Source organism: Diabrotica virgifera, chromosome 3, assembly GCF_917563875.1.
Source record: "Diabrotica virgifera virgifera chromosome 3, PGI_DIABVI_V3a".
Taxonomy (NCBI): domain Eukaryota; kingdom Metazoa; phylum Arthropoda; class Insecta; order Coleoptera; family Chrysomelidae; genus Diabrotica; species Diabrotica virgifera.
Window position 1 is genome coordinate 232,681,141 of NC_065445.1, and position 15,083 is coordinate 232,696,223.

General features: G+C 32.7%; 1 protein-coding gene across 1 annotated transcript in view; it reads right to left on the reverse strand.

Moving 5' to 3' along the window:
- Positions 1 to 15,083, reverse strand: part of LOC126881596 (arrestin domain-containing protein 3-like) — an 89,996-nt gene that overhangs the window by 46,007 nt on the left and 28,906 nt on the right. The window contains exons 2-3 of the mRNA XM_050645958.1: positions 8,885 to 9,033; positions 8,757 to 8,827 (exon numbers count right to left, since the gene is read on the reverse strand). Coding sequence (XP_050501915.1) covers positions 8,757 to 8,827; positions 8,885 to 8,996 — 183 coding nt within the window. The 5' untranslated portion in view covers positions 8,997 to 9,033. The remainder of the gene's footprint in view (positions 1 to 8,756; positions 8,828 to 8,884; positions 9,034 to 15,083) is intronic.

The following is a 15,083-nucleotide window of genomic DNA, read 5'->3' on the forward strand; positions in this document are numbered from 1 at the left end:
TGTTAATTTATTTGCAGGGTTCTTTTCGACTGTCTATAACAAAGAAAAAATAAATCAGGTTCCTGATTTTAAGTACGAAAATAATGTTGATGTTAATACTTATTTAATTAGTGTTAAGGATATTATTGATAAGATACAGAATAATCCGTGGAAACAGACAGCGGGTCCGGATGGCATACCAATGTATTTTATTAAAAAATGTTTATTCACTCTTGCAAAACCTATTCAGTTATTATTCAATATGTCATTAACTTCTTCTACATTTCCTGATTTTTGGAAAGTAAGTTTTTTAAGGCCCATTTTTAAATCTGGTAAAAATAATAATGTTGAAAATTACAGGGCGGTTTGTTTGCAGTCTGAACTACCAAAGTTGCTTGATTTTTTTGTTAATCAGATGTTAACCTACGACTGTAAAAATTTGATTGTCGGTCAACAACATGGTTTCAGTCAGAAAAAGTCTACTTGTACAAATCTTATTTTGTATTCAAACTTTATCGTTGATTCTTTGGAATCGGGTAACCAAGTTGACTCCATATATGCTGATTTTGCCAAAGCATTTGACAGGGTGAATTATGAAATATTAATTGCTAAACTTCGTGGATATGGAATTGGAGATGATTTATTGGGTTGGATCAGGAGTTATTTAACAGATCGTTCACAAATAGTGAAATATGGTGATTTTGTTTCTGAAGCCATTAGTGTTACCTCGGGTGTTCCTCAAGGTTCTCACTTAGGCCCACTTCTATTTAATCTTTTTGTGAATGATGTATCATCAGTAATTAATAATAGTGAATTTCTGTTGTTTGCTGATGATATAAAAATCTTTAAAGCGATTAAAAATACCTCGGATATGGATGCTCTTCAGTCTGACATAAATAATTTTTCTCGTTGGTGTGACATTAATTCCTTGTATTTGAATCTTAAAAAGTGCTACAAAATTACATTTTCTAGAAATACTAAACATCAGTTAGATAGAACATACATACTTAAGGGCGTATCAGTTACGGAAGTTAATCAAATTAGAGACCCCGGAATTACATTTGATCAGAGACTAATGTTTGATAGGCATATTAATGATATTACGTCGCGGGCTTATAGGATGCTCGGCTTTGTTCAGAGGAACTCGCAGGAATTTTCAATATTTACTTTTAAAATTTTGTATTGTTCTCTAGTTCGGTCCATTTTGGAATATTGTAATATTATTTGGTATCCTCATTATAATATGTACATTGATCAGTTAGAACGAGTTCAGAATAAATTCCTAAGAATTTGCAGGTATAAAATGGGTTTTAATAGAACTAACTGTGATTATAATTATATTCTTTGTCAACTTAATATGAAAACTTTGGAAAATAGAGAATCTGAGTGTGAATTGCGTTTTTTGCATAAAATTCTTAATGGTTTTGTTGATTGTCCGGAACTGCTAGAATTAATTGTTTTTAATGTAAATTCTAGAAGAACACGTTCTTCTGACCTATTTAGAATAAAGTTTCATCACACTAATTATGGTAAAAATGAGACAATTACAAGGATGATGAAAACTGCCAATCATTTGCAAGATCGTGTTGATTTGTTTAATCCATCTGTATCCGCATTCAATAATACTTTAAAGAAATTGAGACATTGATGTTAATAATACCTACTTTTGAAATATGTAATGTATGACTACAGTATATTTGTTAATTATATGTATATATTGTAATTTTTTGTAAGGAAAAAGGGTTCGCCCCGTTAAATAAATAAATAAATAAATAAATAAAAATAAACATCCCTAGTGTTTTAAGGTTTCTTTGTCTTCTGTATCTCACTGTATCTCACCAATTAAAGCTACTAAGAAGCTACAGAATTACAGGAACACCGGCGCGTTAACAGAGGAGAAGGGGGCGAACCTTGAACGGAAACGCAATGAAAGCCTGTGGGTTCGCTCTTACTCTTCTAGACGATTGTGCAGTTCAGTTTCTGACATGAATGGATTGGTATATTATTTCTTACGAAATTTTAGGAGTATGAAGGGCGAAGCATGCTGTTATAATATACAGACACATTCTTTAAAAGTATGTGAGGAAGATGAGACTGTTTTTGAAATGACCATTTTTCGGGTTCGCCCTTACTCCTCCAAGCTCCTGAATTGTTACTTTGATTACTTTGATTACTCTGATTACTTAGTTACTTCGTACCAATCGTATCAGAGCGAGTACCTATTTTGAGTACATATTGTGTCTACTCGGTTGATATCGTAGTCGGACCGTTATTCCACGAGTGTTCGGTATCAAGTACAGTTAACTAAAATTTTATCTATGAAGGGCGAATGCTGCTATGTAGAGTTTTACAGGATTACAGGGCGCTGAGAAGTTGCTGAACCAGAGGGAGGTGTAATATCACTTAACAAAGCATGCACCCAGAAACAGATGTCTATACGATTTGTCGAGGTAGATAATTCACAGAATTTCACAGATGCTAGTTCTTTTGAAAATAAAAATGCAACACATTAGATTTTAATAATAAATACATACACACTATTTTTATCAGGCCTAGAAAAAATAGCTTAAATTGACCGGAAAATGTGTAGAAATGATAATATTTCTAGACTATGATCATCAACTTTAATTTTACATGTAGGTATGGCATTGTTTTTACTAGACCAGGGCATTTAACACTAAAAACACATAGTCCGTTCTTTAACGGTAAAATATTGCAAAACCTCTAAATTTTAAAGAACCGCTTGGATTGACATGAAATTTGGCATACACATAGCTAACAAGTCAAAGAAAAAAAGTGATATGTGCCGATATGTGCTTTTGCCCTGGGGGTGGTTTTCACCCCCTCTTGGGGGTGAAAAAATATTCGTCCAAAAAAGTCAGGAAATGGATAAACTGGCTCATTTTAAGTAACTTTTGTTCTATAGAGTTTTTTCACTAAGTCAATACTTTTTGAGTTATTTGGCAGTGAATATGTTCATTTTTTCAACAAAATAACCACGCTTTTAGACGGTTTCTCGCAAATAACTCAAATAGTATATATTTTGTCGAAAAAATATTCTTAGCAAAAATATAGCCTGTAAAAATTTTTAAAAAATTTGTATATATCACGTCTCTACACCTAGTAGAAGCAGAGTTATAGCTAATGAAAAATAGATTCATATTCGTCAAATTCCAAATGGAATATTTTAACGTGAAATAACAAAAAATGAAGCACATTTCGGGGAAAACTTATTACAACTTATTTAAAGTGTTTAAAAAAAGCTTCATTTTTGTTTTATAAAAAAAATTTCTAGCATCAAAATTAAACAAGTTACGCCCAAAATAAAGTTAGTCCCTTTTGGTTTTGGTAAAAAAATCGAGAAAATCACCCCCTAATTAGTATCTTAAATGAACTTAATCGTTACGACTTCACAAGTTTCTTGACTCGTGTATATATTGTTTATATGATCTGTAAGTTTCATCGGTTCAAAGTCCTTATTATTGAAAGGGCTGTAGTTAAAAGGGGTTGAACGAGTCACTGATCACGAATGTATGCAAGTTTAGAAACACTAAATCTTAATCAATTTTTGTCTAACAGAAAAACAAAAAAATACATGATATTCAGAAAAGAAAATCTGACTTTTTTTGTTTTTCGAGATTTTTGGTATCTCTAACAATTTTTAAGTATTTTGAAAAAAAGCATATTTTTCAAAATTTAAATTTTTAAAAATTTTACTTTGAAACCAAATTTTTTCAAAAATAAGCACTTTGAATCGATCAAACTTACAGATCATATAAACACAACATAAGTAAAATAATTTGTGGAGCGATAACGATTAATTTAATATAAGTTGCTAATTAGGGGGTGGTCTTCCCGATTTTTTTTTGCAAAAACAAAATGGACCAATTTTATTTTGAGCGTAACTTGCTTAAATTTAATGCTAGAAACTTTTTGTAAAAACAGAAATAAAGCTTTTTTTAAACACTTTAAAAAAGTTAAAATAGGTTTTCCCAAAAAGTGCTTAATTTTTTGCATATTTCACGTCGAAATATTCTATTTGAAATTTGGTGAATATGAATCTATTTTTCATTGGCTATAACTCTGGTTCTACGAGATCCAGAGACCTAACGCGTACATCATTTTTTTACTTTTTTATACGCTATATTTTTTCTAAGAACGTTTTTTCGACAAAGTACTTACTTTTTGAGTTATTTGCGAATAACCGTCTAAAAATGTGGTTATTTTGTTGAAAAATGAACATATATTCACTTGCAAATAACTCGAAAAGTGTTGTCTTGGCGAAAAAGCTCTATAGAACAAAAGTTACTTAAAATTAGTCAGTTTACCCATTTCCGGACTTAGTTTGGACATATATATTTTCACCCCCAAGAGGGGGTGAAAGTCACCCCCAGGGCAAAAGCACACATAGGCACAATATCACTTTTTTTCTTTGACATGTAAGCTATATGTATGCCAAATTTCATGTCAATCCAAGCAGTTCTTTAAAATCTAGAGCAAAAACCGTGAAAGAATGGACTAACAGGAATAAATCTATTTTTAAATACAGTAGGTACATAGAGACTTTTTGCCTTATATTTAGGATTAGGATGACGTCTGGAAAAAAGTCTGCAATAAAAAAATAGGTGCAAATGCATTATTACATTTTAAAGTGTATAAAACGCATTGAAAAACGCATGAACATGTTAAAATCAGTATATTAAGGGCCAGATTTTCTTATTTCGGGGTCACTGAACATAAATTTGTAATCACAACCGACCTCCGAAGCACCTGAGTGCCCAGGGTTACTGCTAAGGTACGTCATCTAGAGTTTCGAGCAGTGGCGGCTCTTGGCTTTAGGGACAGGGTCGGCAAGGTTTTGCCTCCAAAGGCTTCAATTTCATAGGAGATCTTTGGTTTTTGTTTTTTTTTTTATTTTTTTTGTTTTTTTTTTGTTTTTTTCCTACAAATTTAGAAACTATACCTGTTTATAAATTAACTCTAGTCTATGTGGTTTCGAAGTAGCAAAATGGGTTATAATGTATGTAATTGTAAAATTTATTATTGTTTTGGAGGGATTTTAAAAGTTTTTTTCTATCGACATTTGAGACAAGTTTGACATTCTCTCCTGTTTCATGGTGTTTCGACAATACGTTTTGACTCTTTTGAGACAAGAGAAATCCCGTTCATTTGAGACAGAATTTGCCCACATTTGAGCACAATAATTTATTAATTTCGGGAACAGTTTGTTGTACCTAATGAATTGCAGTATATAAAATTATACATAGTCTGTAACTTATCCCACCTTCCGAAAATATTTGGATCAGAATATAAAACTGTTAATTCATTTTCTTATTTTATTTGATTAAAAAATGATGGATAATTTTTAATGAACTTGTCTAATAGATATTTTGAAAATTCTTTGGCGTAACTTTTAAATTTTAAATAGTCAAAGAGGTCAATGACTTATAACAGTGAGTAAATAATAGTTTTGCCTGGTGCAATTGTTTTAACTTTTGTCCGGAGACCATACAATTCACTGGACATCAAGACAGCCCCGTCATAAATTTGCCTTACCAATTTATTTTTGATATCAACAAATTTAATCTATCCTTTAAATTAAAACAGCAAAAATATATTATGTCTTATGGCCTCTACTCACGTCTGAAAACCTAACAACCTCTCATAAATTTAGACGTAACGCGTATCGCAGAACAATTATTGATACTTGTGAATGACATGTTACCTCTATCAGTAGTTTCGTCTACTTCTACCGAAAAGGATCAAAATGTAACTACTAATTGATTCTTTCATTCTGTGCTGTTTTAGGTACGCCGGTATATTAGTGCATAAATTAGAAAATTCCAGATCGTATTTGTTAAACAATTTAATTTGTTCTCTATAATTAACTTGATTTAACGAATGCTTCGATACATCCTGTCCCCTAAATGGTAATTCCTAACAACTTAAAAGAATTACAATATCAATAAGAATATTAATAATTAAACGACGTAAAACTACTTACCTATTTCATAATTATCCCGGGCGCGCCAGCAAGGCAATACGTGGCTACGTACGTGAGTTTCTGCCGTTTGCAGATCACCGCTCGGCCTCGGCAGAGGTACCCGCTGCCGTACTTTGCATTCAAATAAGTACGGAGAATGTATAATTGGTTGCCTATCGGCTAATATTCCATAGCTTCTTATTATATATCAAATCCTCGATCTGGGGACGGCATGCCGTGCCGGGCTTTATAATAAGAATTCACACAATCGCAATCGGGTGCGGGTGCATGGCTATAGGATCATTAATTTGAAAAGTCTCTTACGCACAGCGCACAGGGATCACTTAGCTAACGTATCGGGATCGAAGTCTTTTAAAAACAATGAATAAAATTTAGTCTGTATTATCTCACAGATATATTTTTTATTTCACAGAAACGAATATCATCAACTGCGATTAAATTAAATATTTAAAAAATCTATAATGTGTCCATAAATGTGTGGGTCGGCACTGCCGACCCTGCCGACCCTGACGAGCCGCCACTGGTTTCGAGGGTTTGGTTTTTGGCACTTAATTGATGCAAACAGATTACTCGAGAATTCTGATATTGTGGAGCAGCAATGACAGAACAATTACATATCATTTAATTTCTATCCATTAAATATATCGGTGAAGGTCGTTATATCGGATATTATACTTATACGAAATACTGAGATACTCGAAATACTCGATAGGATTACCGGTACTCAAAAACAAGAGTAATCATAGTAATCAAAGTATCCTACTAATAGGGCAGTCAATGAGGTTATTTGGCTCCGAGTTCCATCCTACTACATCGATTCACTTGATATTTTCACAATAAATAGAAAATAGCTCAAGAAACAAAGTCTCCCCTATGTCGATGTGCGTTTTTATCTTAGGGGTGGTTCCCACTCCTTCTCGAGGGTTTAAAAGTTTTTGGTTAAAATAAACAGGGAAGTGGCTAAAGAACCTAATTCTAAGCAAAAACTGTTTAATAATTTTTTTTTGAAAACTCAATAATTTTTGAGTTATTCATGGTTGAAAATTGGCCGTTTTCATTGAAAAATGACACCTTTTAGGGCGGTTTTTTTGCGAATACCTGAAAATCTATGCATCTAACTAAAAAACGATAAAAAAATTTTTGTAGCTTATAAAAAACCAAAGAGACTAGTTCCTTCATAAATCTTCTAGTTGTAATATAAAAAGAGATATGGTAGGTGAAAATAGTTTGTTTTTTGGTGCATGCTGAAATCGGTGTATTCAACTTGAAATAAAAGAGAAACGGTCGTTTTTAGTTGTATAATGTTACCAATACATTTTGAGTGATTGAAAAGACCTTTAGAATGAGTCACATTAAATGTCGATTATATTCAAAGTAAGCGAGATATGCCTAAAAAAATTGATGACTAATGGAATTAAAAAAAAATGTGAAGTACATTTAACCCCTCATCCATCAGAATTTAAATGCATCCCTTTCCTTCTACAATACTTTTTATTATAGTGTTATTTCTATGTTCAAAAAGTTTGACGGGTTTAAAATGGATAGTTTTTGAAAAAAATAAGATCAAGTTATAGAGCGCATTTTTAAATTTTCTTAAGAATCTTCCTTTTTCTCCATGTTAGTCGAAAATGATAAGAGATACGAAAAAAAGGTACCACACAAAAATGTAGGTTTTTATTGATTAAAAATTTTGTTTTATGTTTCATTATTGTATCTCTTATCATTTTCAAGTTACATGTAGAAAAATAAGATTTTTAAGGAAATCTAAAAAGTCGCTCTATAAATTGATTTTATTTTTTTTTCAAAAACCATTCATTTTAAACCCGTCCAACTTTTTGAACCCGTCCATAATACTATAATAAAAGGTATTGTAGAAGTAAAGTGAGGCATTAAAATTCTGGTGGATGAGAGATAAATGTACTTCTCATTTTTTCTTAAAATACATTAATCATCAATTTTTTGCAGCATATCTCGCTTAGATTGAATGCAATATACCTTTAATATTGCTCATTTTAAAGATCTCTTTAAGCACTATAAAAGGTGTTGGTAACATTATACACCTAAAATCGACCGTTTGTCTGTTATTTCAAGTTGAATACAATGATTTGAGCATGCACCAAAAAAACAAACTATTTTCACCTACTGTATCTCTTTTTATATTATAACTAGAAAATTTATGAAGGAACTAGTCTGGTTTTTTATAAGCTATAAAAATGTTTTATATAGTTTTTTTAGTTAGATGCATAGTTTTTAAGATATTTGCAAAAAACCGTTCGAAAAAGTGTTATGTTTCAATGAAAATGGCTAATTTTCAACCACGAATAACTCAAAAAATATTGTGGAAAGTGGTATAAGTTACAAAATATGTAGGTATGTATAATTCTATGTAGTAAGTACTGCAATTCATTACAACAAACTGTTCATCAATTTTCTTAGTACCACCAATTTCTGCCTCAAATAAACGGGATTTATCTTGTCTCAAAAGAATCAACATGTATTGTCGAAACACCATGAAACAAGAGAGAATGTCAAGTACATCAAATAAAAAAATAACAAAAAACAACAAAATCTCCTATGATGCTTTAAGCCTTTTAGTTTGATGGTATACCTATATGAGGAGACAAAAAAATCTTGCCGACCCTGTCTCTAAGGCCACGAGCCGCCACTGATTAAAGCAAACTAGATCTACACAGCACAAGATTGGAGACAACTGATGCAGACAAAAATTGCGATATGTGAGAAAAAAAAAAAAAAAACTAACGTAGGTACTTACCGTTCGTCGTTCACCGGATACTAGTACTTTCCATTCTGCATGTGCTTTACCTCTCAGAATCACCCGTACAGCTAAAAAAGGAATACAATTGTTTACTTATTACTTTTGAGATTCTGAATTTAGCTTACTTCTGAGTTTGAAGTTTTCTATTGTATCCAAAACTACATTCCCTTTAATAGTTTCCCCAGCATAATAATAATCCTTTTCCAGCTGAACGTCGAAGTCTCTTATGTAGTCCATTATGATGTTTGTATAGTGGAAGATTAAAGTTGCAAATCTAAAAATTATGCAAACTTTGAGACATTTTATGAAAAAATCGATACCTTATATTATAGAAAAAGGACTATCATCGTCATTCTCTTTGCCTTATCCCTATGCGGGGTCGGCTTCCCTAATTGCATTTCTCCACACAATTCTATCGTGGGTCATATCAATGTTAATCCCCTTTACCAACATGTCCTGCCTTATCGTCTCCTCCAGGTCAACTTTGGTCTTCCTCTCCTACTCCTTTCAGGAATCTGCGCTTCAGCTATTCTTCGTATTGAGTGATTAACGTCTCGACGTTGAACATGACCAAACCATCTTAACCTATGCTCTCTCATTTTGGCATCAATTGGTGCCACACCTAGACTTCCCCTAATATACTCATTTCTAATTTTATCCTTCTTTGTCAGTCCACTCATCCATCTAAGCATTCTCATTTCGGCCACATGCATTCGTTGTTCCTCTTTCTTCTTCACTGCCCAACATTCAGTTCCGTACATCATAGCCGGTTTTATGGCTGTTTTATACAATTTTCCCTTCAGCTTCATTGAAATTTTTCTGTCACACAACACACCACTCGCTTCTTTCCACTTCATCCATCCAGCCCTAATTCTACTGCATGCATCTCCATCTATTTCTCCATTACTCTGTAATACCGATCCCAGGTACTTAAAACTATTGCTTTTTACAATCAGTTCACCATTCAAAGGTACCATTTTATTTGTAGTAACTCCACCTTTAAATGAACATTCCAAATACTGTGTTTTTGTCCTACTAAGTTTTAAACGTTTCTCCTCCAGAGCTTGCCTCCACTGTTTCAGTTTTTGTTCTAAGTCTCTTTCACTATTTCCTACTAACACGACATCATCAGTATACATTAAGCACCATGGAACGTTACCCTGTAGTTTCGCTGTTATCTGGTCCAAAACCAATGAGAATAAATACGGACTAAGCACAGAGTCTTGGTGCAATCCTACTTTCACATGAAATTTATCAGTCTCTCCCACACCTGACCTAACACTAGTCGTTACTCCCTAATACATATCCCTCACAATCTTTACATATTCACCAGGGACTCCTTTCTTATTGAGTGCCCACCACAGAATCTCTCGAGGAACTCTATCATATGCTTTCTCAAGATCAATGAATACCATATGAGCGTTTGTTTCTTTACTCCTGTATTTTTCTATCAACTGCCTTATAATGAAAATTGCATCTGTTGTTGATCTGCCCTGCGTAAAGCCAAATTGATTCTCGGATATTTCGATCTCTTCACGTATCCGTCTATCAATTACTCTTTCCCATATTTTTATGGTGTAGCTAAGTAGTTTTATAGCCCTCTAGTTTGTACATTGTTGTATATCTCCCTTGTTTTTGTAAACAGGTACCAGTATACTGCTTCTCCATTCGTATGGCATTTGTCCAACTTCCATAATTCTATTAAATAGACCTGCTAGCCACCTTGTTCCTGTCTCTCCCAATGCTCTCCATACTTCCCCAGGAATATCATCTGGTCCTACCGCTTTTCCTTTCTTTATTTTGGAAGCGCTTGAGCCACTTCCTCGTTTGTTATTTTTGGTGACCATTGCTGCTACTGTTTCCGTTGACTCTACAGGCTGTCTGTCAAATTCTTTATTTAATAAGCTGTCAAAGTACTTTCTCCATCTCTTTTTGACATCACTTTCGTGAATTAGCATTTTATTATTTTCATCCCGGATACGTCTAATCTGATTAAGATATTTTGCTTTTTTGCTCTCTGTTTGAATACGCTTCTGCTTTGGCTTTTGCTACTGCTACTTTCGCTTCCTTTTTCGCCACCACATAGTTTTGAAGAACTGTGTCGGATCTGGTTTCTTGCCACTTTTTATTTAATTTCCTTTTCTCTTTTATTTTTCCTTGTACATACTTCGTTATAGAAAAAGCACTATAATAATAATAATAATAATAATAATGATCGAATAATCACGGAAACAAAACGAAAAGAATCTAAGTATCTCAACTTCTCAGATCAGCTGACATATCTATGTGACAACACACATAAATTTCAGATTTCGCATCAAAGTAGGTAAATCCTGAGAAATCCTAAATAAGTATTTTTGAAAAATTTAAACCCAGAATGAAAGATTACATTATCACCGAGGCAGCAAGTCCCTGAAAACTTCTATAATGCTTATTTTAATAAGTTACAGAGGTGAAAAAAAAAAAGAGAAAATTTAGTGTAATTTTTAATTTCAAATATTTCATTTATTTCATTCATTTCAAAAAAACCTTTTTGTTTATCCCAGGGACTTTCGGCCCTCGGCAATAATGTAATCTGCTGTAATCATTCTGCGTTTAAATTTTTCAAAAATATTTATTAGTTTTCTCAAGATTAAAAGGAAATTAATGCATTTAAAAAAGCATCGCATCGGTCTGAATTTTGCGCCTACGCTCTTAAATGAAATATTATCCCTTCAACTTTGCAGAAAAAACCGTTAAAATTTTCACCAAAGCAATAATTACCCTAGCAGTTAAAAAAGTAAATTTTGTGCAAAAATAATGTATTTTTCATTATTTCAACAATGATCCCGTTATTTTAAATCTATACTTGTACTATGTACTTTTTGAAAATATTATATTTTGTTTTCATCTGTACTAATGGTCCGAGAGCTGTGAGACATTTTTGAGTAGGTATTTTAGGCAACCTGAAATTTCTTCAGGTGACTCTTCCATAATAGCCTAATACAAAAATGCCGGTCTGGCTGGAGGATAGCGGTTATTTTCCCCAAAAATCCCCCCAAAGTTAAAAATAGGGTAAACATTTTTATTACAAAAAATATCATTGACGTGACTTAACGTGACGAGGTAAATTTAAATATTCAAACATAAAGAAAATAAACAGGCCAGGCGATTCGAGGGCGATTTTAACTCTGCAAGATACTTGCATGGGCGCCCCAGGATTATTTTCAGGGGGTGCATCTGAACTTCAGAAGATTTCATCTGAATCTGTACATACTATTAACGAGTATAAAATATACAAGTATACATGCATAGCTATGTACATTCCTTTCGGACGGGGAGGTGCAATTGCTATTTTGACAGGGTATTTTTTAATATTAAAAATAAATATTCTAATAAAGACAGGTTTTTTGGTGACATTTTTCAACAATTAAACAAATTACGCGTGCATGTAAATGAAAAGGGCTATAGGTAATTTTTCAACACCTAACGGAAATGGATGGATACTAACAGACTTTGCCAAGGAATTAAAAATACTTATTAAATTTAAGCAGAATTTTGTAAAATTTTTAATTGAACATTGGTCTGCAGATGAGATGGTGCTTTTTATTGGTAATTTATTAATAAATTTAAATTATGATTTATGTTATTCGTATGTTGTAAATAACGATGGTATAGAAATGTCGATCGAAGATAACATGACCTGCAAAAATTACGAAGAAGCCGACACGAAGATAGTTCATCACGTATGTAAGCTTAATACATTAGCAAAAACCAATGTTCGTATTAAAACTTCTGATACAGATGTTTTAATATTTATTCTTAGAAACATGGATCATCTCCAAAGTGAAGATCTGGAGATTTTTATGGAGTATGGTACTGGAAATTCTACAAGGTACATAAATATAACGAAGCTACATACGGAAATAGAGCCATCTATTGTACAAGGATGTGACTATAATTCGTTTTTTTCCAAAAAGGCAAGAAAAGACCGTTTAAAATATTAAAAAAAAACTTAATTTATCAGAAAGCATTAACGGATCTTGGAGTTGTCCACGTTACCGGTACGCGCGATGAAATTTTCGAAACTTTGGAAGAATTTGTGTGCGAAATTTATGGTACAAACAATTTATCAAATATCAACACAGCACGATTTCAAACATTCTGCCGAAAGTTTAATAAGAAACAGGAACCTTTTAAGAAAATATTGAAAAAGTGTCATCCATCTACTTTGCTTCCGTGCAAAGCCGAATTGAGACAACATCTGCTAAGAACTCAGTATATCACGAGAATTTGGCGAAACGCATATTTGCCAGTCCCCAGTTCTTTAACACCTAACGGAAATGGATGGATACTAAATATGGATAAATTAGATTTTAATTGATTTTAGGGAGACTGGTTGCCTCAATCAGTTTATGATGCTATAGTTCATCAGCGAACCAAAGAGAATTTCAGATATATTGCTGAAAGGAAGCTTACATACATGTTCTTTTAATAACTGAATTTTTTTTAGTTAACTCAATCTTCTGCTTCTTCGAGTGCCTTATCCTTTCATCACAATGGCGATCATCATGGCTCATTTTATTCTGTCTGCAGCGATTCTGAAGTGTTCTATTGTTATTTTTACACTCCACTACTTTAAATTCTTCAACCAGGATATGCATCGTCTTCCCCGTTCTCTTTTTTCTTGCACTTTTCTTAGTATATGACCAAAGTAGCTCATTTTTCTTTCTTTCATAGTGTTGAGTATTTCTTTTGCCTTTTTCACGTGTTTGTTACGTGTTTTGTCCATGATATTAACACCACATCTCAACAATGGCACAAAGTCTTTTTTCAGATGCGCCCGTGATTGTCCAGGCTTCGACTCCGTATAAAAGGACAGAGAATACGTAGCAACTCAATTAGTTAATCACTAATTAATTTTTAATTAATTCTAAATACATATTACAACTATTTACAGATCATGTAGAAGAGGAATCTGAGTCTCGACTGGAGTCTGACGAAGAAGAAGAGAATGAATATTTAAGCTCAGATGAGGAGTTTGAAGAAGAAGTACAAGATTCGGACACAGAATTAATTTAGTTTATAGTTTTATACTCTTCCACCTATATACTTATTTATAATAATAAATTTGTCTTTTTCTATCATATTTTCAAAATCTATTGTATTGTAGGTATTATTTTCCTTTAATTAATAAAAAGTTACTTAAGAAACTGTAATATATATATAATAATTACTCTAACGTTTGAGGCACAACAACATGAGTATCGCCAGGTCACGTGATTTTTTTCGAGCAAACGGGAACGGACTTGCTTAGCTACAACATAGGACGTAAACAGCTACCGGTATACGCTCTTTCTCACACTGCTGCTTACCCAGTGGCGTAGCGTGAGTGTCGACCGCCCGGGGCGGAAGACAATTTTGCCGCCCTCTTATTTACGTATTTTAATTTATTATATAATGTATACTATACATTACATACATTAATTATAGAGAACTTTTCGGCGAGAACAATCATCATTATTTTGCATTATACAGGTTGGATTTTAAATAAAAAGTTTATCTAAGTTTGACAATCACGTTTATTAATACAAAAATTGTTTTACTTTAACCAACTGGATACATTTATATAACTTAGGTATTATAACAGTACATTGATATAACTTATTAGTGACATAAGGATAGGTACACCTTGACGATCGACAAAATTAAATAAAATCAATTATTAATTAGAACTAGAACGATACTATAATGTTATATGTTTATCTTTATTGAAAAATAATATGAGTATGTGTTGGAGTTAAAAACAAAACTTCCGTCTTCAATTAAAAATTTATACGTTTACTTTTTTTAAGAGCAAAGTTTTTTATTGCACCGTCAATGTCTATCGCATCACACACCACACACCTCTTGCGCAATAGACAAAATAGCCAAATTAGTTAGTCTTAGAGTACTCATTGTCGATCTTAAATAATTTTTAATCAATTTAAATTTTGAAAAACTCCTATCACAGCTGGCATTGCTTATAGCAACTGTGAACAATATTCGGAATATTATTAAAATATTGGGCAGAGTATCTTCCAGCTTGGATTTAACAATAAATTTAAATAATTCAAGTGAATCTGCATTAATCAATTTTGTTGCCTGTAGCAGCAACGAAAGTACGCAGTCGTAAGTTTTTATAGCTTGAAACCCTGCTCGTCAATTTCGTCAGATGCGTAGTCTACATTTCTACATTCAGTGTAGACCTAATAAGACCTCTGGATCTAATAATATAGCCGACGTTAGATAAACAAACTTATCCGTTAAATTCTGGAGCTGTTGAAAACGCCCACGAATTTCTAC